Below are 27,187 nucleotides of genomic sequence, written 5' to 3' on the forward strand. Positions count from 1 at the left end.
AGGAATCTACTGAAATCATTGCTTCGCTATATACTGACTAATTTGGATGTAAATTTTAAAAAATAAAAAATGAAGTTAAATCAATGAATCAATCAATCAATAAACTTGTTAGTATAAAAAGAAAAAAAAAGGAAAAAAAGATTGTCTTGACAGGAAAAATAAAGAAAGCATTGTTATATTGAGGTTGTCCTGGGAGGGGGAACCCAGATGACAGGATGTTGTGAGTTCAGATGGGGCTGGAGGCCGAGGGAAATTGCCTGTCATGTAGATGTGCATGTGAACCTCAGAGAATTTTAGCTTCAGTCAGGAAGGCTATAGTAAGCCATCTCCGTGGGTCCTAGCCCAGCTACCAAGGAAATCATCTACTTGATGCATTAGAAAACCTGAAACTCTCTAGAAGAGTCTGAGAGATCAAACTCTTAAAAAAAAAAAAAAAAAAAAAAGGAAAGAAAGAAAAGAAATGGAAAAACTACTAGATGAAGGAAAAGATGAAGCTCTATGAAACTGGCACAAAGATTGGGTTCGTGAGGGTCTGGAGTTTCTTTGGGCCATCACAGATACTCAGTTAAGCAGTTATTTACTGTATTGCTACAAAGTGTCAGGCCTGTGCAAGGGACTTTGTAGAGCTCAGAGTAAGGCTTTGGAAATATATAGGCTTATGGGAACAAAATAAGGACTGATATCTCTTCTATCAAGTGGAGCAGGGGCCATAAGGGAGGAAGCTGTTTCAGTGGAGAAAATCAGAGGGATACGGGTTTTATTCTGGTCCATTATTAGGATGCTTTGTGACCCTCAGCAAGTTATCTTATGACTCTGGAACTCAGTTTCTTCACCTGTAAAATGAACATCTTGCCAGGGATATTGTACTTTGTAGGAATATTGCCATGGCAGATGTATGTTAAATGCTTGACATGGAATAGACTTTAGTAAATGGTCACAATTTGATGATTAAGTGCTGTGACTGCCTGATCTTCCTTTCTTATTTGTAGGGAGCTAGCTAGGCATTTCTCACCCTGCTGCAACTGGTATGGTGCTGGAACCCCAGACCCCAGAGGAGAATAGAACTAATTTCAAATTAGTGGCAAGTTCATGAGTCAAGGGGTCAGGCAAAAGATGGGGGGCCCAACCCAGGACAGGCATGTCTGAAATCAGAGTCTAGGCCAGGCTGCCAGCTGGAGACCCAAAAGAGTCACAGGTGTCAGGCTTAGCAGAAGAACACATCAGAACAGTCTCTTGACATGCTCCTGAGTTCCTCTGGCTTACTTTCACTTAGTGACTGGGGCAGGAAGCTGTGTATCCCATGTGGGTTTGAAGTCCCTGCAGAGAATAGACAAGTATAATCAGTGTCCCTCATGTGTGAACCCTCGGTGGTCGGTGTGGTGGACAAGTGAGGGGTATGAGAAACCAACTCATGTCAAGGGCTCAGATGATAGGTTCTCCACTGTGAACTTGATTCTAGTCAGAAAGCAGGTCTGTGAATCCCCCAGGATCTACTTAATAATTGGGATGTTTTTCATTCTTACTAAAAATTACATTTCTTTGTTTTGAATAATTATTTTTGAAAATCCAGGAAATAGAAATAAAAAAGAAATCACCTCTGAGCTCACTCACCATCTTTCTAGACTTTTTTCTGATGCATATCGATGTACATATTCATGTTTTTGTAAATAAAATGGGATTAGACAATATTTAATGTTTTGTGAGATTATTTTTTCATTTAAGATGTCATTGCCTGTTTTCATATTATATGATTTTATGAGATACATAATATTCTATTGTGTGGATTTATATAATTCCCCCTTGGGACATTTACCCTTTATCTAATTTTTTGCTGTTACGAATTTTGTGGTAAACACTTTCTTGATAAGTCTCTGAAGATGTACACAATTCTTCCATGGAGTAGGTTGCTAGGTCAAAAGGATAAGCAGAATTGTAAGGTTTATGATTTCAACAAATTGCATTCCAGAAAGGTGGTGTAAAATTGGCACTCCTGTTGGCAGGTGTGTGCAAGCATTCATTTCCCCAGTGGATAATGCCATGATGAGGGAGCGTCTCTTACTTGGTAGATGAAGATTCCATATTATCTGTTGTAATTTTACGTGCTGTTGATATATGAAGGTAGCTACCACCCCCGTACCGGTCTCCCTTCCATGTGTCGTTCCTTCATTCCTCCCTGATGGTGGTTTTCTTTTTTGCAGCATTGCTGGGAGCCTGGTGTATTCCTACATCACTTTCTCTGAGGAACAGCTGAGCAAGCAGTCAGAGGCCAGTAACAAGCTGGACATTAAGGGGAAAGGAGCAGTATGACCCAGAGGATCGCTTCCACTACTTAGGCCCAAGCTTTTGATCAACTGAGAACACTGGCATTTCTTACACAGACACTCAGGTGTCTTGATTACAGAGAAAATACCATTCCTTTGCACTTGTACAATCTGAGGATTGATTGCTGCCTTTTAAAATTTTATGAGAGAAGCTTATAATTGACTCTATTTTAAATATGCCATGGAATTAATTTATATCAAACTGGAAAATGTACCGGGCTTTTTAATTTATTTCTTTTATGCTGACAATGAACCATCAGTGTTTTGAAAATATTTTATTCCATAGTTTGATATCCAGGTATCCCTTAGAGCTGCATCTATAAAGTGCTCCAACTGGAGCCTCCGCATTGAAATTGTTGCTGCATATTGAGGTAGCTCAGTCTTCCTTCTACTGGAAATGCAGCCAAGTATCTAAAGTTTCTCCTTTTAGAATTTTATTTCTTAAGGATTTTTCTTCATAAGGATATTATCCCTGCATTTGCTAAAGATGACAACTTTGGCACTAAAAAACTACAAGTGCCTTGAGGTTGTATTGGTTTCCATGTTGGCTCCCCTGGGAATTCATGGAATGAGCAGAGTGCATTCCTTGAAATTATGCTATTCCCTTTTTGTTGTGTAAGATGGGGATGATGAAGGGATAGAGGAAGGAGGCCATCTGTATGATTCATTCATTCAGCTCAAATGTACTGGGTATGCAATATGTACCTGGCGTTATGCTAAGTGCTGGGGGTGCACAGATGTTTTTGGAGGTAGTTGAATGATCTCACTCTTGCTATCATGACTGAGGGTTAAGAGAGAAAACTTAACTTTATGATCCATCCAGAAGATGCTGCGACTCTGAACAAGTCACAGAAAGTTTCTTCAGCTTTTAGAAACTGCGAATCCGTAAACGGGGTTAGAAGTACCTGCCTCTACCCACCCCACAATGGTTTGCTACCATATGCTACAGTGTGAGATGACATGTATGTGAAGAGCGGCATATTGTTTATTTATTTTTAAAAAAATTTTATTATTTTTTTAAACTCTGTACCCAACGTAGGGCTTCAACTCGTGACCCCAAGATCACGAGTCATATATATGAAGAGCAGCTATATTTTGTTGCAAACCATGCAGCTCAGCCTTCCTTCTCTGAGTGAGAATGGCAGGCAGGCAAGGTGGACGCTGTCTTTTTCCTGTGCTTCCCTCCTCTGGGTTTGGTTGCTACTCTGTTTACTCCTCTTTGAATTAATACAAGTAGGTCTTATATTTCTGAATGTATTGGTTTGAGGGGAAAGCCTTTTTAGAGGTTTCTGCATTGTCAAGGCTTAGTCTTTGTTCAGCGTGTTGCTGTTACAGCCATCACCATCCTTTCTCCTTAAATGGCGTGAGCATACCTGTGTCTTTGCATACTGTCACCTACATCCTGTGTCCCTTGGCTTACCTTATGAGCACGTCAGCTTCTCTTGAGACCTTTGCTGCATCCTGGGAGAGCAGCTGTGAATAGGCACTGCCTAAATTGCCTCTTTAGGCAGGCAGGGGATTCACTCACACAGCCCTGTGATTTGGTGCAGAGGCATCCACCGACTTCGCGTATGAGTGTCTGCACAGGCCAGTTGTGCAGTGTGCAAGAGGCTGGGTGCTTTTGCACTGGTGCACACTAACTTCTCTTTCATTAGGTTTGGAATCCATAGGGCTCTACTGATCTAAACAGTTGGTATTTGGGTGGCTTAACAGGAGGCCTGGAAGGTTTTGATTTCTTTTTATTTTTTAAAAAATTACATTGAGGTCATTTTCATATTCATGTGTTTCTTTTATTTGGGTTTGTTTTTACTAAAGCCTGATCAGTGGTATTGGGTCCCTAGAATTAACCTCACGGCCAACTTCCAGGCCAAAAGCTCCCAGGGCTCACTTTTTTCCAGGATCATCTGATCTGAGAAAATTCCACTGGGAGCATAGGATATTATCTTGTGTAAGATGATTTTTATTGTCTTTGTTTTATCAATGAGAAGACTCAGAGAGGGTAAGTGACTTGTTAATAAGTGAAAATTCATGTTTCTTCCATTGAGCCATGCTGCCATTTTCCTCTGAGGAAGTGAGGAAATGGAGATGGCTGGCTGAGTCAGCCAAGGAGGCAAGTGTTTGTTTGAATTTGGAGCCTAAGAGGAATAGGCTTTGCAAATTAGGGGCAGTGATGTGTCACTCTACATGCCAGAGCTTGTGTCTACCTTCCAGGCTGGGCTCGGTTGATAGATGTGGCCTGCCGCTGCCTGGTTTTGGCTGGGCACAGTGGAAAGGCCTTGTGAGAGCTAATTTTATTGATTCTCTTTCTTCTTCTGTCAAGTCACATGTAGGGAACTTTGATATTAGAAATCATTTGTGTTGTAGAATTTCCCGTCATGAAAGGCCTTTGGCTGTGTCTGTAGCTGTTGTGCTAGAATTCCAGCAAGGGTTGAACTGCTTCTTGGGGGTCAGGTTCCTTGAAGATCTGTCATCACTCCAGGTTTGAGAATATCATGTGTAATTACAGCCTCACTACATGCACATGACCTTAGGGCCCTCCACCTGTGCCGAACCTTCTGGCCAGACACAGTACAGCAATTCGCAGCTTCTGCCCTGTCAATGTTCTGATTCCCTCTTTGACTACCACCAACATGTCAAGATAAGAGAAAGTAGCCTGGGGAAGTTGGAGACTGAATAGACTGGCCAGCCGTTTTGGAGTTTTTCAGTTATGTGCAGACTTGGGTATAGTGCACTAGAAATTTACCTGGTATTCTCACATCACCCAGAGTGTCTGGATTTTGCCCCAAGGTTGATATCTTACAAGGCAAAAATTCTATGACCTATTAACTACCTCCTAGGAGAAAGAGAGGCACTTTAGAGTTAAATCCTTGATTTTCCCTTTGAGACAGATGAGCTGTGATGAGTTTTGAAAACCCAATTCTGTATGACTAGGGGCTCCTCTTCTTGAGGTAATGACAGCAGGGTCCTTTGTGGCCCATCTGCTTTTAGTCAGTGTCAGATTGATTGTGGTCTGGTTGACCCGACTGCATGTGGCCAACGTGTCAGGTGACTTTTAATTGCTTCATCTGGCTCTTGACTTTATAAGTCATTTGTGGGATCCAGTGTGGACATAGGCTTAAAATACCATGCATCTGCAAGTTTTCTGTAGTCCTGTTGTATCAAGAATCCATGGAAAGTTCAGGTCAGTAAAGCTGATACAGATTCTTCACCGAAAGAATAGTAGAGTTTCATATTTGACTGGTTTGGAATAGTGCCTAGGATTTTGGGCCTGCTTTCGTTATTATGGTTTCATCAGTGAGCAGAGATTTTTTGAGCATCTGTCTTATGCCAGGGCATTATGCCAAGCTCTGGGGAAACCACCCTGAACAGGACATAGTTCTTGCTCTCAAGGAATGTATAATTCTTTAGCCAGACCCATAGTGAAAGGAGATGAAAGCAGTCAGTGATTTGTAAGTTAAGAGCTGCCTGCAGTTACCACCACGGATTAGGGTGTACCACCCACCCATGCGCTGAAGCATTTTTTTTAATCTAAAAGGACTTTACAACTCAAACTACTAGCTCTGCGATAAGTGCCAGGCCATTAGAATTCGTGAATGGCCTGGGTTCCTCCTCCCTCTGCTTCGCATATTGTTTCTTGCCCCATAACTGTGTACTATAGGAGGTACCCCTTATCCGCGGTTTCCGTTTCTTCAGTTTCAGTCATCTGTGGCCAAGGAAGGTCTGGAAGCACGGGATCATCCTCCTGACAAATCTTCAGAAGGTCGGTAATAGCCGAATGCTAGTCACGATGCCGCGTCATTCCCCTCCACCTCCTCAGTAGGCATCGGATCACCTCACACTGTCACGAGGGCGAGCGCGGTACCATAAGATACTTTGAGAGAGGCCACTTTCACATAACTTTTATTACAGTATATTACCATTTTTCCATTTTATTATTAGTTGTTAATCTCCTACTGTGCCTAATTTATAAATTAAACTTTATCATAGGTATGTATGTGTAGGAAAAAACGTGTAGGGTTCGGTACTATCTGTGGTTTCAGGCATCCACTAGGGGTCTTGGAACATATCCCCTGTGAATAAGGGGGTACCTCTGTATTGGTTCCTCCTTATGAACAAGGCTATAATTGATTTTTCCCTCCTTGAGGGAAAAATGGTAATATTCACAGTAAGTGAGACAATGGATGCGAAACCACTGAGCACAATGCCCTAGTACGTGTTAGGCACTCAGCAAGTGTTATTACTGTCACTATTTCATGGTGAGGCTGGAAGCAAACTAGATTCTTAATCTGTGCTCCTTAAATGCTGGAGGCCTGGGCAATGTGTGTATTTCTTGAAAAATGTGACCCTTTATTTCATTGCCTCTAGAGTGCTTAAATAACAGTAGTCTTCCTTTTTTAAATACTTACTGGATATAATTGTGGCCGTTATGTGATGCCACATGTGATGTGATTCCACCTGTTTTTAAAAAGGAACAAAATTACTTCTATTTTGATGGTGAATTTCAAAACAGAAAAAAATATTTTTATCTTCACCTCAGAATGGTGATTCAGTTAAAACTTTCCCAATTGCTCCTCTGCAGGCCAGACCTGCCTTCTTCCTTGCTCCGCGCTGCCTGTGCATCCACGTTTATCTCAGTTGTTGGTGCTTATAGATCTTTGGCATCATCACCTGTCTTCTAGCTCTTACCTTTAAAGGGGTGCCACTTCGTGACGGGATGAAAACATATTCAATGGTGGGTTTTTTTAAGCTTTCTTTTTTGAGTTACTTTTAAAAAAAGAAATCTACTGGTTAGATTTTTTGTCTCACAGAAATGTTTTTAGAGATTATTTTGTTCATAAGTGTTTCTTTCTCATGCTGATGATCAACTGATTTTTTGTCTATAAATGTTGGCCTATCATAGTATTTTTTTCAATACAGATCCTATTTACCAAATGACCATTTTAGTGGTTTTAAAAGGTACTAAGGATTGAGATGTGTAAATCAGGTGACCTAAACATGAAAATTATGTGCCTAAATATTTTTGTAAAGGTGTCAAATAAATACTTTTTCCTGAACACATGTATTAAAATTCCTTTCTAAGTGCAAAGAGCCATTAAGTCTGCCCACATTCAAGAGGATGGCATCCAGTTAGTTGATTGAAACCTAGTAATAAAATAGTTTGCCATTGTGGTATATAATAGAAATCTATATTTGGTCTTTGTCCCTGTTCCTCCTGGCATATAGCTTCCAAGACTCTTGTACTTTATAAGTGCTATAAGAGTATCTTTTTTTGTTATATTTAGTTTTGTTCCCAGTTGTTGAAATAGTTCTGTAGCCATAAAGATGAAATGAATATCTTTTATTTTTCATAATGAGCCTCTTTTAACCAACTGCACCTGACTTTGTTAAGGACGGGTGGGGGCTGGTTGTGGGGGGAACCAACCATGGCAATTTGGGTTGTGAGCTTTTAGGCTCCTTGCCCTACCCGCCTAGGTGAAGGGGAGAGGGACTGGAGGTTAAATCAATTGCCAATGTCCAGTGATTTAATCATGTCAACATAGTGAAGGCTCCATAAAAATCCCTGAACTACGAGGTTTGGACAGCTTCCAGGTTGCTGAATGCATGGAGGTGCTGGGAGGGTGGTGCGTCTGGAGGGGACAGGGGTGGCCCACACCCTTGCCACACACCTCGCCCTATGTATGCCTCTCTTCCATCAGGCTGTTCCTGAGTTACGTCCTTTTGTAGGAAACCAGTAGTTTAGTAAATAAACGGTTTTCCTGAGTTCTGTGAACAACTCTAACAAAGTATTCAAACCTGAGGGGGAGGTCCTGGGAACCTTGATTTATAGCTGATTGGTCAGACATACAGGTTAACAACATGGACTTGTGATTTGCTTTGGAAAGGGGTGGGGGTGGTGACTGACGTATGGGACCGAGCCTGGGAGTCTTGTGGGGCTGCCAGCTCCAGAGCGAGTCAGAACTGGGTGGTAGTTAACCCAACTAGTGTTGCAGATTTGTTTGGTAAATAGTGAGTAGAGTATTGAGAGAAAACACAGGAAAAATTTTTGCTTTATAGCCACCCAAGTATTCTGTATGACTCACACATATGATTAAATATCTGTCTCTGGCACAGTTGTGGTAATTTCAAAAGAAAGAAATGCTAATCTTTCTACTTTTAAAATATTTCATCTGCTTAATCAGGAGTCTAAGCCTCTGAATAGCTTTACCGGGACATAACCCCAAAATAAAATATGCTCATCAAGAGAGGCATTTTGGTACAGGCAAGCTCAACTGAATTACGAGTACCTGAAGGCTTTAAAAAAGATTGTGACAAAATACCTATAGCATGAAATTTACCATCTTAACCATTTTTAAGTGTACAGTTCAGTAGTATTAAGTCTATTCACATTGTTGTGCAACCAGTCTCCTGAGTTTTTCATCTTGAAAAACTGAAATCCATGCCCATTAAACAGTTCCCCATTTCCCCCTTTGTTCCGGCCCTGGGAAACCACCATTCTACTTTCTGTCCATGAATTTGGCTACTGTAGAACACCTCATATAAGTGAAATCATACAGTATTTATTTGTCTTTTTGCTACTGGCTCATTTCACATAACATAATGTCCTTGAGGTCCATCCATATTGTGGCATGTTGTCATAGTTTCTTTCCTTTTTAAGGCTGAATAATATTCTATTGTGTGTATATAGCACATTTTTTTTATCCATTCATCCATTGATGGACATTGGGTTGCTTCCACTCTTGGCATTGTAAATAATACTGCAAAAAGTAGGTGTCTTAATCAGTTTTGACTGCTCTAAAAAATGACTGTAGAATGAGTGGCTTAAACAACAAACATATATTCTCACCTTGGAGAAGAAGCTGGAAAGTTCAAGATCAAAGTGCTTGCAGATCTTGCGTCTGGTAAGAGCCTGCTTCCTGGTTTGTGGAATATCCATCTTCTCTTATCCTCACATGGTGGAGAGCAGAGAGGAAGCTTTGTCTTGCCTCTTCTTATAGGGCACTAATCCTTTCGTGAGGGCTCCACCCTTACGACCTAATTACCTCCTGAAAGCCCCATCTCCAAATATCATCACGTTGGGGATTAGGGTTTTAACATAAGATTTTCGTTCAGATTCTGTGTCTCCCTCTCTTTCTACCCCTCCCCTGTTCATGCTCTGTCTCTCTCTGTCTCAAAAATAAATAAACGTTAAAAAAAAATTAAAAAAAAAAAGGGGGCGCCTGGGTGGCTTGGTCGGTTAAGTGTCCGACTTCGGCTCAGGTCATGATCTCACGGTCCATGAGTTCGAGCCCCGCGTCGGGCTTTGTGCTGACAGCTCAGAGCCTGGAGTCTGTTTCAGATTCTGTGTCTCCCTCTCTCTCTGCCCCTCCCCTGTTCATGCTCTGTCTCTCTCTGTCTCAAAAATAAACGTTAAAAAAAATTAATTTAAAAAAAGATTTTGGGGTAACACAGAATCTACAGTGATGTGTGCAAATATGTTTTCTTTTGAAATTACTGGGTCATACAGTAGTTCTATTGTTGTTATTATTTTTTTGAGGAACTCCCATACTGTTTTCTGTTGTTGCACATTTTACATTCCAACCAGTGTGCACAAGGGTCCCAATTTCTTCACATCCTTGGTAACGTTTACTTTGTTTTACTGAAAGTAGCCAGCCTAGTGTTTGTGAGGTGATCATATTGTGGTTTTGATTTGTATTTTCCTAATGATTAGTGGTGTTGAGTATCTTTTCATATGCGTGTTGGCCATTTATATGCAATTTTTTTTGGAGAAATGTCTACTCAAGTCCATTTTTTTAATTGGACTTTTTGTTGATTTGTCATTCTTTGTATATTCTAATTTCAACCCTTTATAAAATATATTATTTGCAAATATTTTCTTCTCCATAGGTTGCCTTTCATTCTTGTTGTATCCTTTGATGCAGTTTTAAATTTTGATGTAGTGCAGTTTATCTATTTTTACTTCTGTTGACTGTGCTTTGTCCATTGTCATGAAGCTTTTCCCCTGTTTTTTTCTTCAAGGAGTTTTGTAAAATTACGTCGTGCATTTAAGTCTTCTATCCATTTTTAGTTTTTGTATGTGGTAGAAAGTCAGGGTTTAATTCCATTCTTTTGCATGTTAGTATTTAGTTTTATTGACACCATTTGTTGAAGAGACTGCCCTTAAGGCAGGTTTTAAAAATCCTCTTAGAATTTGACTAATTTGTGAGTTATATGCTCTTTCATTCAGCCCCTTGCTGGTTTCTTGTCTCAATGTGGCTTCCCTGCACAGGGCTGTCATTATCGGAGACCGCCACAGAAGAGGCACTGCTGACAGGAGCAAAGCACAGGGCTGGTGCCTTCATGTATCCATAGCAGGTGAGCAGTTACTGGTTACTCCCAGGACTTCCCTACAGCTCTCATCGCATCAACCGTTCATCCCTCCATCAAGCTAGACCGAGCTCACTGGGGCTGGCACCCAGGCCCCCAGCAGAGGCCTGACACAACCATATTTAACAGATGAAGCTGAGTGAAGTAAATCGTTCCGTGTGGTTGTGAAACCCACATTCAGACCCCGGTCAGCTGGACTCAGGAGACTTTTGCTCTTCACCACCATGTTAGGTTCTTGTCTCGCTTTGTCTGCTTGTGATAGACTTGGTGGTACCAAGCTCATCATCACTATATTCCTGTCAAATGCCATTCTTCTTCCAGAATTCATACACCATGGATTTGAAGCTTAGGCATGAGCCGGTAGCTGGTTAAATCTGAGAAGCCAAAGCAGACAGGCCTTTCCAGTTGTGCTGATGGGGCCCTCTTGTGGCAGCGGCTGCCACTGGGGGAATAAATGATGGCAAGCAGTGTGCATGAGAAACAATTATTTACTGAGGGCCTACTGTGTTCCTTCATGGAGTCAGGCCTTTATCATGTCTTTTCATATTACAGTACTGTTGCACGAATAGTGGCTTAGGCAAAGCTCAGGGGTTTGTCCAGCTTCCCTCAGCTGATAAATTTAAATCTGGACTTTAATTCCTAAACCTTTTCTTCCCAAAGAATTCCAGATAACATCCTCTATTAGGAGAATGCAGAAGGAGGATTTCATCAAGAGTTGCCTCATCATGTGTGCTTATCCTTCAGGTAATTTTTTTCAATGAATATTTTTGAGGACAGTATCTACAAATGACGGAATCATGAAACTGAGGTAATTGTAAGAATGTGGGGGAGGAATATCATCCTAAGAATGGTAGGAAAAATTTCCTTGGAGAAATGGTATTTGAGCTGATTCCTGAAGGACACCTAGTATTGAACTGAGGAAATGTTGGAGGGGACAGCCCTCGAGCACTCCAGGGCCAGTGTATCTGCTTCTGTCTGAAATGCATCCCTGTTTAATGTCTTTCCAGCAAATGCCCTCCTCTCTGTGGGCCTTCCCTGACCAGCCTCTCTGAGATTGCACTCCACCATTGTCCGTATTTCCCTCCTGTGCTTTCTCTTGGCAGCATGTGTCTCTTTTGATGAGGTGTAAGCTTTATGAAGGCACAGATGTTGGTCTGTTTTGCTCACTGCAGTGTCCCTGGCACCTAGAAAGACTAGCGCTGGGCACACTGTGGGTACACATTCCCAAATGAATACCTCTAGACAAGAGTACCTGACTAATGGCTACATTTTTAAAGCATAGCAAGGCAGAAACATGGCCTCATCTTCCTTTTAGAAAGCTCACAGCAGCTGTAGTATTGGGATTGTAGGTCAGGGGTTGATAAGAGAGGGGCCAGGCAGATTCAAAGTGTGAATCTAAATGAATGCAGTCAATACATCGTTAGTGGTTGAGCTTGTGGTACCTACTTGCTTAAAGCTGTGCAAATTAGAACAAAACAAAAGGTTGCCAGGCAGATTTGGCCCACTGGCTACTGGTGTGCCTAAATCGAGGACCTGCTATAAACCAGATTTGCACTGTAATAGGATCACCAAGGATGCTGTGCAGATTACTGTTCGGGGGGTGGGGGGTGTCAGAGAAAGGCAGGACTGTACAGATAAATACATCAGCTGTAGAAGATTGTTGTGTCCTGGTGAGACATGATGGGGGCTGTAGTGTAGCTGTGAAAGCACAGAATAGAAACAGTATTTGAGTTATTTTAGGAGGTACAATTAACAGGTGATAATGAAATCTGTTTCTAATTTTTATAAGTAAGGCTATAGTGAATTTCTTTTGCCTAAGTCTATTCTATTCAAGGAGACCATCTGAACTTCAGGAGATCAAAGATGAACATTTTTAAGGTATTTAAGGTTTCCAAATGTTTTCCAAAAAGGTAGTTTTTTAAGTATAGCAAACTTTGGAATACTTGCTACGCAACAGTAAAAATAAATTTACTTAGCATTTGCTACATGCTGGCTAGGCATTTTTTCTTAGCACCTTACATATTGATACATTTTAGTCCCATAAGCAGTCCTTTAAAGTAAGTTTTACTGTTCTTATTTTAGAGGTGAGGAAAAAGAGGCAGAAAAAGGTTCCATTATTGACCAGTGGTAATTGTGAAAAAGTATTTGCTTTACAGAATGTAAATTTGCCTTTCTGTAAGGCCTACCTTTTGCTCTGTCTGCAGAGCCGGCTGGAACAAGCAGTACAGTGTAACGTTTGAGTGTGGAGGAAGTGTCAAATTACTTCTTTTAAATCAAATCAGAGGAGTCCCCATTTTACCACCTAGCAGGAAATTCAATGCCAGTCCTTCTCTAAGGTTAAACCAGATTCAAAGGAATTATATGGTGCCTTGAAAATAGAAGAAAGATCTTCTTGTCTTCAGCCCTTCATGGTCACCGCTAAACTCCTTGGTAACTGTCTCTGAGGTATTCTTTGAAGGCAGGTGGCATTGCAGATTCCAAATTTTGGCACGGTGTAAGTCTCAGTGCCTGAAGTCCAGCGTGACCTACACATGCAGCCTCCTCTGAGGTCTCGTAAAGAATGAACTCGCATTCCAACTATTCTCAGAGCCTACTGACCAGCTTTTTTTCCCAGCTTGAGGGAATTTCTCCTTTCCAGAACTTAGACTTGAGGGAGAAAAAGGGTAGAACAGGTTGTTTGTAGATAACATCCGCTTTCTGCCCTGCAACACACATCTTCTCTAAACACAAAGATCTAACTTAGGAACATAGTTGAATAAATGCAGATCATTGGAAAATACTAAGTCCGCTTCCCAAGACAGCTCAGTTTCCCCATTTGTAAAAATTTGTAATGCTGTGAGAATCGGTTTATAATGACTGTTTAGCACAGTGCATATAACAGTAATCACTCGTTAATGGCATCTGATAATACTTGCAATAGGCTTTAGATGCCAAATGAACCTTTTTCTTTGACCAACACGTGCTCCTTTTGAGGAATGCCTCTTCCCCAGCTGCTCAAGCCAAATTAACCTAAAAAGTGCTGTTGCCTTATGAGAGCCATTTGCCTAGCCACAATGATAGGTTGGCTAAAGGGTGGCTAATAACTCTCTGGGCCGTAGGGACTGACTGGTCAAGGGTTGAGCCCATTGCTCTAGCCATAAATACATAGACACTTAAACTATTAAGTACCATGAAGCAAAAGGACAGAGGAATCTGCCCTTGTCTAAGCAGCTCAGTCTGAGGTTGTCGGACATTTTTCCATTTGGGGCCTTAGGTTTTCCCCTTCCATAAACTGAGGACTGCAGGGAAGGCTCCAGAGGGGTCACGTCTGGACTTTGGTGGACTCTTCTCACCAGCTGCTTCATCTATAGGGTACTTGTTGGCTCTTTAGAAGGGCTTTGGTGAAGCTGCTGTGGATACCAGAATACACTGTTCGTGTATGTTTGGCTTCCTGTTCACGCGCCTCTTTGCCAGTTATGTAGCGAAGTGAATTGGGATCGACTGCCAAATGAATGCTAGCAAAATTTGAAGGCTACTACAGGTTTCCGATTCTGAAATCCAAGTTTTTTCTTGAGTTTGTTGCCAAACTCATTTGGCAGCAATATCGGACCTGAAATGTGTGTGAATATGAATACATTTTACGGTGGCCATTAAGTGTTTAACCATAGGTTCGAGACCTGGTTGTGGATATTCTTTAAAACGTAGCACCTCTCTAATATCTGAAAAATTCTGGTCACAAGAATTTTGGAAAAGGGACCGTACGCCTGTATTACTGCTGGATCTTCATCTAGTGCTCTCTAGAGAGGATTGATTTCCTTATGTGTGTATTTTTTTAATGTGTGATTTTTAAATCCCAAGAGCTCTGTGATACTGGCACAGTAAGTTTCACCTGTATTTTATAGTTGGGCAGTTGAGGTGTTTATGCTACTTTTAAATGCAAATGCCTGTCTACTAAACACCGGAGGGCAAATACAGACAGTGACGTAGTAGAGGCCACGAGGCAAAGCAGTTCATGAAGCTCATAATTCAGGCTATTTGGAAGCTCAGAACCACGTCCTCCGAATAAATTTCCATCAACCACAAACTATGTTCAAAGGGGACTACTGGTGTATTCATACTCAGAATGACTGGTACTACTCTTAGCTCACAGCCAGGTCTCTCATGTTCACTCAGCTGAAGCATAGCTAGCTGACAAGGGAGGAAAAAGTATTGAAAAGCCCCATTTTGGAGCAAGCTCTTTCACTAAATCTGGATTTTCTTTCTGGTCAGCAATTTACAGTGGCTCAGGTTAGTCTGATGCCACTCTCGCTGCTTGATCTCTTACAGTTCTGAGAGAAATCATTTCAGGGTCCCTATCTCCTCTTGTTCTCTTTATACAAAGTTTTAAGTGTATAGTCCTTAATCCAAAGTCCATCGTCTTTCAGAGAGAAAAGAGTAAAACCATGTATTTTACAACTACCTGAACTCTACAAGCAAGTTCTAGCTGGTGTGCAGAAAGACAGATTTAGCCAACTCTACAGTCAACCATTCATGTTAACGAGAATATTAGAAAGTGTATTTGTTTTATAACCAAGTCAAATGTGCATTAGGCCTCCCTCACTTTTCCCAAACTTTAGGAGGTCAGGAGACTCCCTACTCTTGTAGTAGTAGTACTCAGTGGACAGTGACAAAAGGGGGAAGTCCTGAATAATCCACAGCTGTTATGTTAGAGTTAAAAATAAGTGGTCTTTCCTAGCGGAACTGTATGTAGATTTACTGTTGCTTAATTTCTAACAGAAACATTAAGCTCAAGGACAATCTTAGCTAGAATTCTCTGGCACAGAGTCTGGTAAACTGTTTCCCTGAGATCATGCCTGTTTCTTCCTTTTGCATGCTCTGTGCTCAGCATACACTTCTACCACTACTAATGAATGCCTTCTCTCTGAAAAAGAAAACATGCTGCACGTTATCTGAAGCCACAAGCCAAGCCTTGTAGCTGGTACAAGTATAGGCCCAGATATTTGCCGGAGAAGACGATACAAGCAAACTTGTCACTGTTGACATTTAAATGTGAAGAAGCCTTTCCTATCAGTTGGCACAAAGGAGAACTGGGAGTTCAGCTCCATGGCAGTTTCCTCAATGTCCTTCACAGACTAGGTTGCCTTTAAGATGGTGTTCAGAGGTCTTCGAGCAAGCAAAATGACATTTTGAATATATCATACATCCTAAATAAGTCATAGGAGCTAGTATAAACACAAGTGAAAATAAAAAAAAAAAATGATCATGGTCAGAAAAGGAAAAACTCAGGTACTTACAGATGTCAAAAGATGTCAACTTGGTACCTAAGAGTACATAATAAATGAGGTTATGAAAAACTGCTATTATTAGAAAATGAGGCTAATCCATCAGCCCATGACTTGTAAGACTTTGCAAAGGATTAAACTTGATTATTGAAGAGTTGATTTTATGATTAAAAATTTTAAATAGTGGAATCATAGAATACAGAAAAAGTTATTTTTAAAAAGAACAAAAGGTTTACAATTTGGAAAATTCCTATTCTTCCCCATATGACTTTCCACACTGGCAATTTTCATGAATATGGATTACGTGTGGTAAACTTTTTATTTCTGTTTTGGCATTTAGTAGTGATACAGAGCCAGTTACACACCTCTAGAGTCATCAGCATACACCTTGCCTATGGAAACTCACCGACCCTCACTTATTAAAAATGCCCACTCTTAATTTTCCATTTAGAAAAAAGTAAATATTGTGACAGAAGTTTTTTGAAAAATATGTGATACGAACTGCACTACAAAAGATGGGGTAAATTTCTAATTACATAGTTTAGAGGAAGGTGGGTGAATAAAGGTCTGCAAACCAAAAGATCCCCTTGGAGGAAAAAAAAGACAAAAATTCATCATCTAAGATGAGGTCAAAGGGACCAGAAGCCACTCAAACACTAGTTCATGTGAGAGATCTAGGAGAAGGACGGCCAGAGATTATACATATTTTGCATTGTAAACAGTATGTATTATATACACTTAAAATCTGTAATTAAAACCTAGTGAATCAATCTAATGAAAATCATTCACACGGCATTATGTAGACAAGTATGTTTAAAAAAATATTTTAATAAGCATATTCAGAATGGCAGGGAATGGGAAAAGGGAATTATTTTACAGTGCAAAATTACTATGCATAAATTTAAAAACATCTAATTCATAATTTTAAATGCCTATTTAAATATTCAAATACATTTTAAAGCTCAACAGATTTATGTTGAACTGAGTTGCAGATTCTGAACTCCATTTGAAAACACATCATAAAACAGAATACCATTTCAAATGAAAATGATAGTGCTTTGCTGAGGGTGGGTATGGGGTGGGGGAAAACTATTAACAAAGTCTTCTTTTCCCAATGCAGTTTAAGAGTTCAAGAGTTATGAAATGTACTAAATCTTAAAGCAAATTAAATTCATGATATTACTAAAAATTTTAAAGTAGTGCAATGACTTATCAAGTTATAGTGGCTGCATTATGAAGAACAAAGTACTGTGAAATACCTGTATAAACACAAAATACAATTCATATTTCTTCATGAAAGGCTGAGCATTATGTATTATAGTAGTGGAATGTCTTTTTATTAGGTATACTTTAAAAAGGTAAGATTAAGAAAAGTAAAATTTCCTAACATGTATACATGTGCCATATTTGCAAACATGCCTGAGAATTTAATAAAAATGTTCCTGTAATTAGTTTCCAAGAACTTCACAAACCTGCAAACAAAATGCATCTTTAAAAAAAGGTGAAAACAGCGTCTCTAATATTGCAACAACTTAAAAAGTACAGCATCACTATTCATTTGAAACACGTCTATAGACCATCTTTGACAAAGAGCTAGGAGCTAGGATACTTTGGATTTGTGTAATAAAAACTGATTTAGAAAATGGATTGTGACCATCTGCTAAAGCTGCCATTCTGGATAAATTAAATGTTGTAGGGTAAAACAAAACAAAAACAAAAAGTTCAGGCTTCTCAACAGTTCCACCCAAAACTCTGATTTACTTGGATATGTATGTAGTAACAGTGAACGTACATTATATGAAGTCAAGTGTTGTCAAGTGGCTTTTTAACACTGTTTGGGGAAAAGAGTTGTTCACATTGGTGGAAGGAAGCAGTTCTGAACATATGTTAATAGTAATACTTCATGGGGGTAAGGCCTAAACCATAATTTCTCAGTGCAAACCTTTACTCAATTGTATTAAACAGTTGAGCCATTAAAAACAAGACCACAGAAGATTTATTTTAAAAAGGCATTGGCTCTTGAACTGATGGCTGAAAATGAATTGGTAGAAGCATTTGGGGTATGCCTGTGTGAAAAAAACAAGAATAGTTAATAATCTTTTATAAAAGTTTGGATATAGGTTGGTCTATCAGCTGTATAAAACTACATTTTTAACAAGAATTTTGCACTAAAAATAAAATGGCACTCTTGAAAGGCTTTGCAAATAGATGATCCTATTTGTAATCACACAGAGCAATGGTTATTCATCTTATCTTCATTTTGGAAATACACTCAACTTCATCACTTTTTCCACATAAAATCAATATTGTTATCTGCCAACTCCTTGTGTGTGCCAATATCTAAATATTGCTTGACCTTTTCCCCTGTTTAGTTAATGCAAAAATGGGAAATTTTATAATGCATATAAAAATAATCGAACAGGATTCTGGTCAGCATGATACATTTAAGCACTTAAGCTAACATTAAACTTTTGTCTTGCTTCAAAAATAATTTTGAAAATTATAGCAAACGCAAAACAAACTATGCAATCTAGGTATCATGCTTAATTTCAGAATTCTCAAACTATTTGTCCTTAAGTAGAAATTTGAAAAAACAAATTTTCACAATCCTTTATGAATGCTTTTACCACCTGTATAAGAAACATGACTTAGTTACTACACAAACACTTAAAAATTCATTAGAAAAACCTTAGCAAAATAAAATGAAAGCTGACAGACTCAGAATATCAATTCCTCTCATAAAAGTTTACCAACTGTACAAGTTAAGAAAATTATACAAGCTTTTGTATTAAGAAAGGACAGCTCAGTCAAGACATATGTACTGTAAAAATCTTTCAAAGGCTACAAAGAATCTGGAAAAATACAGAATGTATTTCTTAAGCCCAGATAAGAATATGGAAAGACATCATTGATGTCAACAATTTTACATATACAAACCTGACTTGGTTTATTTTTAAACTTCTATATATAAAAAATCATGCTAGCATAACTTTCAGGATTCATAAGGGTTTCCTTAATAATGACACTCAATTTGTATGGAGAGAAAATGTCTTAAAAAAAGAAGACATTTCAAGAAACTCAGAAAAACTGGTGTTCAACAGAAATCAGAACTTGGTTTTTTCTTCTCTGCCATCAAACTAAGCAAAAAGTACCGGTAGTGAGCTTTTAAGATTAACACATCAAATGAGAAGGTACAGATATTTCCATAGTTCATTCAAATTTACTAAACTATTTGTTATAGCCTTAACAGGGTCTTTACACTTTTAAAGTAAAAAGTCTACAAAGGGCAGAATTATGAAATCTTACTAAAATCAGGACTCATTTCAAATTTAACCAACTGCTTCAAGGAAATCAACTTTTTAAGGTAACCCATCAACCCTGAAAATTTTAGTCACACCAGATTTTACTCCAAAGAAAGTAAAATAAGTCTAAAATTTAGTCATCGGTGTTTTCAAGTTCTTCAAATTTTCCATGTGACACTGCTTCCTGGAAAAACTCAGAAGAACCTGGACTTTCTTTTCCACTGCTGTTTACCCTTCGCCTTTTGGCAGGTCTCTCACTTTTTTCATCAAAATCATTTTCATTTCTTGCAGTCATATGGGCAAGTTTTGGGTCAGTGGTAAGGTTATCTGTTTCATAACCATTAGTATCCACGTCTGCATGAAGTGGTTTCTTATTTCCACCTGTTGGTCCATTCACATGTAACCCTTCAGCTTTTATTTCTTCTTTGTTCAACATTTCACCTGGTCCATTAGATGACACCCCTACGTTGGAAGAAACATAAGTGAAACTGCTAGTATTAAAAAGCTAAATTTGTAAACTATTCAGAAACAGCTATTATGGAATAGCTTTTCATCAAGGATGAGAGATACCAAATCTATGTATATATACAGTCTGAATGCTGGCTCTATTTACTTAGTAACTGCGTAACCTTTGGCAAAAGTTATTTACGTTGTGTACCTCAGTTTCATCACATGTACAATGAGGGTAGTAAGAGATTTACCTTACAGGGTTGTTGTGAAGATTAAGTTATAAACATAAAGAAGTAATAGAATCTGGCATATATTAGAAGCATGTTGGTATAATGTGACCACAAATAAGCACTGGGTCCAGCAGTCTAATAAGATAAATTAAAGCAAAGATATGCACAAATTATTAGACTTAGCAAAATGGTTATAACTTTCTAATACTATGTAAAAAAAATTTTACATTCCTTAGAAGCTCGAGTTTTCTACTGCCGTATAAAATGACAAGACTTTTTCATTCTTAATGTAAATAAACCCATGGGTACTGTGTTTTAAAGGTAAAGATTACATATTTATCTAAATAGATTTAAATAATCTGCCACTATGTTAAAAAAGTAATGCTGGCACTGTCCAAACATACATTTGAAAATGATGAAAGCAAACACAAATGTCTCCATAGTAGGTAAGAGAAGAATAATTATTCTGATAAAAGTAACAGTGAAAAGGGCATGTTACAGTTGACTGCAAAATGGAGTAGACATTGTGGAGACAGACATTTAATGTAAAATACAGAATGCGCCACAGGAGAGAATTAACTTTTAATTATCTGACAAATATTCAGTATAAAGGATGAGCTTCAAATATTATATTTGGTCCAAGAAAATATTCTATTTCCCCAACTCAAAAGTGCACTCAACCCATACATGCATACGGGGATGTTATACACCATGATGCAGAAGGAACCATTCTGTTACAGTAAAGCACAAAGAGCTAAGTGACCACTGTGAGTAGGTAAAAAATGAGATTTCAAGACACTAAGCCCCTTACAAAAGAAAGAAAACTGAATTGGCGAAATCCATCCTTTCCTTGAAAACCTAGGAATCTTGATTGTGGGTATCTAGGTAAATGGCTTCTGGGCTACTGAATAACTTAATTTATATACACCTTCTTAGGTCAAACTGCATGTTTTCATCAAATGGTTAAAAAAGGGGGGAAAAAAAAAAGGAAAATTTATTTGGTGTTATGAGCAAACAGGGAAAGACCAAAGTAGTATAAACTATTTGCATCCCTGAGCTTCTATCCCCCAGTCCTAAGATCAGAGTTTTAGCTTTTTACTCTACCTCAGGATAGCATTAGACAACACGTCATCGAACCTTTTTAGACCAGGAAATGGCTGCCGGGCCCTCTTTTCTGTTTGTATGACTTGTTCTTAGGGGGAAGCAGTGAGGGAACAGAGAGGGGTCATTAAATGAACAAAATATATTTGCTCCAGCGGTGCCAGTGTGAGACCAAAGGTCAGAATAAGGGACAGTCTCTCACAGTGTTCCTCTTCTAGTTTCTGTCTTGAGGTCAACTCTCCCTGGCCCTCCCCTAAGACTGTTACATCAGAATACAGGTGTGCAGAGCTTGTCTCTAATTCACCCGTTTCCTCCTTAAGAGGAGTGGAAGGCTTGTCTTACTTAGGAAGACCATTTTAATTAAAGTAGAAGTCAAAATAATTTTCTGACTAGGTCTTACTAACACAGTGATCTTTGGTCCATTATACATTTTAAACAAGAACGTTACCTGAACCTTAAACAAAATGGAATGCCATTTACTTCTTTCTCACAGAGATAAATATAGGATAATATAAATATAAATATAAAAAAATAATATAAATATCCTATATTTATCTAGGTTTCTGTAGAGTACTCTACGTTTCTGTAGAGTATTAATGCAGAGCCTGACACCTGCTTTATCTTTTCTCATCCTTCAAGGATATTACACTAGCAAAGAAAAAACTATTCAAGCCCTTGTTATCTACTACTTTTCACCAAATGCTTTAAGCACTTTTCTGATAAAGTGTTATGGCTCTCAAAGTATTTCATAAATATCTATGTACTTCTGATGTGAAATGGTGCTGGAGTTGTGGTCTAAGAGTTAACAAGAGTGTTTCTATCCAAGCATCCCGACTAAGAAAATACATGCTACTCAAGAATAAATTTCTTAGAAGAAATGGTCACTATTGATAGTATATTCTTATTAAGCTTATGTATGTATGTTCATATTATGTATGTGCCATGGGTACTGACAATTATTATTTTTAACTTCTGCTTTGGAAGTTTAATCCAAACCAAAACTGAATTGCCCATGCTACTAAAGACAAGTGCCCTTCATTAGGAACAAACAGAAGAGTTTCTTTGGTTGCTTACCATTCTGATTACTATTGCTTATAGTGCCGTCTTCTTTCTCAGACTGGCTGTTACTACTGTTTGAGGCAGTTGGGGGAGGGGATGGTGCTCGACTAGAAGCAGCACTTTCACTTTCATCTAGAAGACGATCCATGTAATCCCTTAAAATAAAGTGAAATAATGAAACAATCACCTTCTTATATTTAAAAAAGCTGAAAACTAAAACTGAGGTTAAATTTAGAAGGCTTTATTAGCAAATATGTCCTAATTTTCACTTACATTCATTCCATTGCCTCATCTATCCCACCAGCATCTGAACATTTAAATGGAAAGCTCCTCTGGTTATGTTTGTTGGGAAAATGCATAAAGGCTTTTAAACTAGCAAATTTTAGAGACCTATAGGAAGTTTTAAAACTACAGGCAAGTGCTCAGAGTGGCCCAACTAAAATCAGAGGATCTGTAAGTGAAGAGACAAGGATGATGCCAATCAGAGGGAGTACAAAATAATTTCTGAACACAGATTGCAATTTTAAAGCTCCTCAAGACTCTGTGATGGCTACAGCAATACCTCAAAGCCAAATTAGGGCCTACCAATGAATCATTTCCCTGAACTTTCCTGGATATTTCGTATATTATCTTCCTGCTAAATCTGAGCTACAAAAAGCTCCCTAAATTCCTCGGCTTATGTGCTGCCTTTGTCTACCAATATATCATTAGAGGTGTGCTCACTTCTTCCCTAGGTCGTTCCTGAACTACATGGGATGGGAGAAGAGCTGTCTGTACTAAGTGACTTTGGGTTGGGGTTACAAGATCTGAGCTAAACACTCATCTCTGAAAGTTTAGTGTCTTTACCTATATAAAATCATGTATGTGTCTACCACACAGGGCTGTTGCAAAAGGTATGTGTAGGAAAGTGTTTTGTAAACTATGAAGTGCTATTAAGTCACCAGAATAAAGGTCTGCAAACTGTGGCCCATGGCAGGCCACAGGTTTTGTGAGTAATATTTGATGGAACACAGCCACACCCACTCATTTACATAGTATCTAAGACTGCTTTTGTACAAGAGCAGAGCTGGGTAGTTGCCAGAGAATTTAAGGCCTGCAAAGCCTAAAGTACTTACTCTGTAGCTCTTTACAGAGAAAGTGTGCTGATACCTGCACTTAACTAATTCCCTAAAGGCAGGAATTTTAGTCTTTTTGTCATCACTGTACCACCTGGCCTAAGTTGTGCATAGCACAGAGTAGAAGCTCAAAAAAAACTTAAAAGTCATTATTTAAAAAATTCCTCACAATAATTATAATAGGAATATTAAGACAAATCTTTAGAATTTCTGAGCAAGTAAGCATGTGGGTGAGAAGGCAACAGTGGAAAAGGCTTAGGCTTTTACTGGAAGTCTGTGTTAACAGTCCACCAAAGACTATTAACTGTAGTTATAACATCAAACTACATGATCAGACTGTCCCCTAGGTTATGGGGATATAATAAATATACGGATGTGAAGTTTCCAACAGTCTGAGGTACAAAACACATATCAAAGAAATGTATGTAACCATAAGCTAATCAACTTAACATTCTAGGCCTTATTTTCCCCTCTATAAATGGAGGGAAATAAATTTGATGGTCTTTAGGTCCCCTTCAGCTTAATGCCATTCATAATTCCAGAACAATTATGTAACGAACTGGAAGTACATAGAAACAGAAATGAGTATGAATGCCAAAGGGATTACAGAAGCTATGACTAAATAAGAACAGATGATACATGATGAGGACTTGTTGGAAATAAATTTGGTATGGTGGAAATGGATAATGGAGGATGTTAAAAGCCAAGCAAAGGAAGCCAGAGTTGACTGGATACCACAATGGTATTGTAGAAGAATTACTATTATTTCTTAAAGATTAATGGCATCCATAGTGCTTAAGGAAGAAGTCAGGTGGGCCATCCAGGAGGCTGGAGTAGCATTCAGATAATCAGAGTTATGCTGGGTTAAGTTTTTACTTAAAAAAAAAAATATTTGCAAGCCTGTTGCAATAAAATCTCTAATTTGCATATGGCTACCAAATCTTCCAGGTAGTGAGTAGAGAGAATCTGCAGTAGAATCTTGCAGAGGCGGTTTATAAGGCATGAAAGTGGCAAATGCACTTCATTTTGGTGAACAAATTGGAAGGTAAAAATGTCACAGAAAAATGAACAAATGACTTTCAGGATAACATGCTCTATGGATTTTGACTAAAAAGATGAAAAAACTCACATTTCTAATAATGTTTTGTGCACTCAAAGTGCAACTACTAACAGAAGAAGGTCCTGGAAGCAAACTAGAAAAGAATCTCCATGTTTACAGAAAACCACAATTTCTGCCCTTTGGGAAATAAGGTACGGTCTGGTCACAGCTTCTCATAGAAGATGTAACATAGCTAAAAGGGGTAAGTAGGAGTAAAAAATTACAGTTTGTTCAGTTAAAGAAAAAACAAAACCAAAAACTATGGAACACACAGAAGGGACATAACTAAAGCCTACAAAACCATAGTATTTTCGCCTACAGGGAAAACCACGTTTGTTCACTTCATACCATTACACCAGGGGGCACTGTAAAATCTTCAAGCATGAGAAAAGATGTGGTATGGGACTACTTTTAACTGTGGCTACTCCACCTACAGATACTTAACCCTAAGAGGAATCAAGGTTGTAGACAGAAGTATCTTCAAAAAGTTTCCAGAAGCTATGGCCAGATTGTTAATAAGAAACTACAATGTTTGGCGGCACATCCCTACCTAACCTGTTGAGCTTGACAGCACACACGACCAACTAAGCCAGCCCACAACACTTCCCTTGGTGATGCTTTCTGAAAGAGAAAACGGGATGAACCATGGGTCTGACCCAGCAAGGCAATTCTTATGTTCTTACTGCTGATGACGACAGATTGCCTGTAGTTCGTGTGTGAACAATATTTCTGAAATGGGTGAAAAAAATGAAAGATGTTACTATGCCTTTTCCCTACAGAATAGCTTGAAAATTGTGACTACTTTAAGATACACTCTGAAGCCTACATAGCTATATCTCGTTCTATGTCATTATACCTCAATACTACCAATAAATCATCAAGAAAAAAAATTAACTATAAATTTATAACATTAAGCAATTAAATTTGGAATACTCTTTATGGAATTCCACTCTAGGCATCGTGAGCTTTGAATAATGGGGGATGAGGCAGAGTCCAATGTCCCATGATGTCCAGGGGCAACCATACCCATTATTCCCTTTTAGATAATTTTGCTTTGGATTTTTAGAGTGTGTGATCCTCCAGGGAAGTGACCAGCAGAGACACCTGTAAATGAACATGACCAGAAGCAGTCCAGCCTAGAGTTTAAATAAAGCACAATCAAATATGCATATAAGCACATCTTTCAAAGGCAGTTATTTGGCCAGCCCTAAGAACTTTACTGGTGCACACTGACCAAATAAAATCACAACTGAGTATTATTTGTATTTTGTGAACAGCAGGAAATAATGAAGGATAGAATGGTGAAGTTAAATCCACCTGACCAATTCATCAGCATTTTAGAACAACTCACGTGAGATGAAGGGTTCATTCAATAATACTCTATGTACTTAAATTCCTAGAGGCAGCAGGACAGTTTTTTCCAAAGCTAGACTAAATAAGGCTCAGATTTTGGTGCACAGCGACTGATACAGACATATGACAGACGCACTTTGCATAAAGACTACATTCAATAACAACCCATACTCCCTGTATCACTGGGAGTAAGCTAAAGTTGGATGACTATTATATACTATTTCTGTTAGAGGAAAGGTTTCAGGAAATTGGGGAAAAGGGAAGTCATCATGCGCATGTTCTTTCCTCTTTAGAACACTTTGTAATAAAAATGAAAATGAAATATCAAAATGAAATCATTTAAAAAATGAAATTTGACCTGATTTATTTTCTCTGTCTTTTCCCTTTTATATCATCTATACCCAAACCTTATTTTGGTTTCTGGGATCAAAAATTGATTAGACAAGGAAAAATACTAATTTCCATTCTTTAATGAGCTTCTATGAGGCATTCAGCTCCACAGTTTTTGAAGAGTCTCTTTTCTGTTCTCACTGTGCTCACAGTATTAGATAAAAACTATGTGCTTATACTGAATGGAACAGAAGTTAACTAAAACATGCTTTAACAGCTATTCTGATCCGTTTTCTCTCCTGAAAACATACTCTAACATTTGCTTTGATGTATTTATTGTAAATGGATAATTTTAAACTAATGTAAACTCCTATCCTAGTGAAAAAGGAAGATTCTAAAAATCACAATTTTCTCAAGAAAAATCCAAAAGCAAAAATATATGACTCGACAGAAAAAAGTAAACTCACGTTACACCAGGATGAAGATTATATTTCTTTTTTCCAAATCGCGTTTGCTGAGCAAAGAAATCATAACGTTCAGATTTTTTCCACATATAATAGAATGCTACACATTCACCAACTGACCTTGTTCGAACCTATAAGAAACAAACACTTGTTTTTAAGAATCATCTCCTCCTTAAAGGAATTATTTCATGAAAAATATCTGAAGTGTGAAAAATTTAGCTGTACTTTAAGAAATATATAATACTGTACGTATAAAATACAACACTGCAGCAGCTTTGTTAAAACTATTCTTTATGAATCCCCATGGAGAGAAATAATACACTGTCAACAAATCTTCAGATATTTAGCATTATGCTTTTTAAAACCATCTTAATCTGGGGCACCTGGGTGGCTCAGTCGGTTAAGTGTCCAACTTTGGTGAGTTCAAACCCCGCTTCAGGCTCTGTGCTAATAGCTCAGAGCCTGAGGCCTGCTTCGGATTCTGTGTCTCTCTCTTTGCTCCTCCCTTGCTTTGCACTTTGCACCTCATTCTCTCTTGCTCAAAAATAAACATTTAAATAAATAAATACATAAATGCATCTTAATTTACTATACAAATAAATACTCCTCTATTGAAAATATCTGAAAGTGGCATTTAATTAAAATTAATGTTATGAACAGTATACTTTTACTCACAGAATACCTAGGGAGTCTACTTTTAAATTCCCATTTAAAAGATTCTCTTAGAGGTCTTACTGG

General features: G+C 38.5%; 2 protein-coding genes across 6 annotated transcripts in view; one reads left to right on the forward strand and one right to left on the reverse strand.

Annotated features, from left to right (window-relative positions):
• The window catches only part of SLC35D1 (solute carrier family 35 member D1), a 56,313-nt gene extending 43,286 nt beyond the window's left edge, over nt 1-13,027 (forward strand). The window contains exons 12-13 of one of the 2 annotated variants that reach the window (XM_047082706.1): nt 10,588-10,673; nt 11,346-13,027. In XM_047082706.1, the coding sequence (XP_046938662.1) occupies nt 10,588-10,673; nt 11,346-11,446 (187 nt within the window). In that variant the 3' untranslated portion in view covers nt 11,447-13,027. Of the gene's footprint in view, nt 1-2,198; nt 7,376-10,587; nt 10,674-11,345 lie in introns of those variants that run through there. The other variant, XM_047082707.1, reaches the window with a different exon arrangement.
• A 3,727-nt stretch (nt 13,028-16,754) lies between these two features.
• The window catches only part of MIER1 (MIER1 transcriptional regulator), a 60,094-nt gene continuing 49,661 nt past the window's right edge, over nt 16,755-27,187 (reverse strand). For all 4 annotated transcript variants that reach the window (XM_047082705.1, XM_047082702.1, XM_047082703.1 and 1 more), the window contains 3 exons: nt 26,453-26,580; nt 22,104-22,243; nt 16,755-19,710 (listed from right to left, as the gene is read on the reverse strand). In XM_047082705.1, the coding sequence (XP_046938661.1) occupies nt 19,382-19,710; nt 22,104-22,243; nt 26,453-26,580 (597 nt within the window). In that variant the 3' untranslated portion in view covers nt 16,755-19,381. The remainder of the gene's footprint in view (nt 19,711-22,103; nt 22,244-26,452; nt 26,581-27,187) is intronic.

Source organism: Lynx rufus, unplaced genomic scaffold (genome assembly GCF_022079265.1).
Source record: "Lynx rufus isolate CCGP_SWC_20201006 ecotype Redwood Valley unplaced genomic scaffold, mLynRuf1.p SCAF_2, whole genome shotgun sequence".
In the NCBI taxonomy this organism is placed as follows: domain Eukaryota; kingdom Metazoa; phylum Chordata; class Mammalia; order Carnivora; family Felidae; genus Lynx; species Lynx rufus.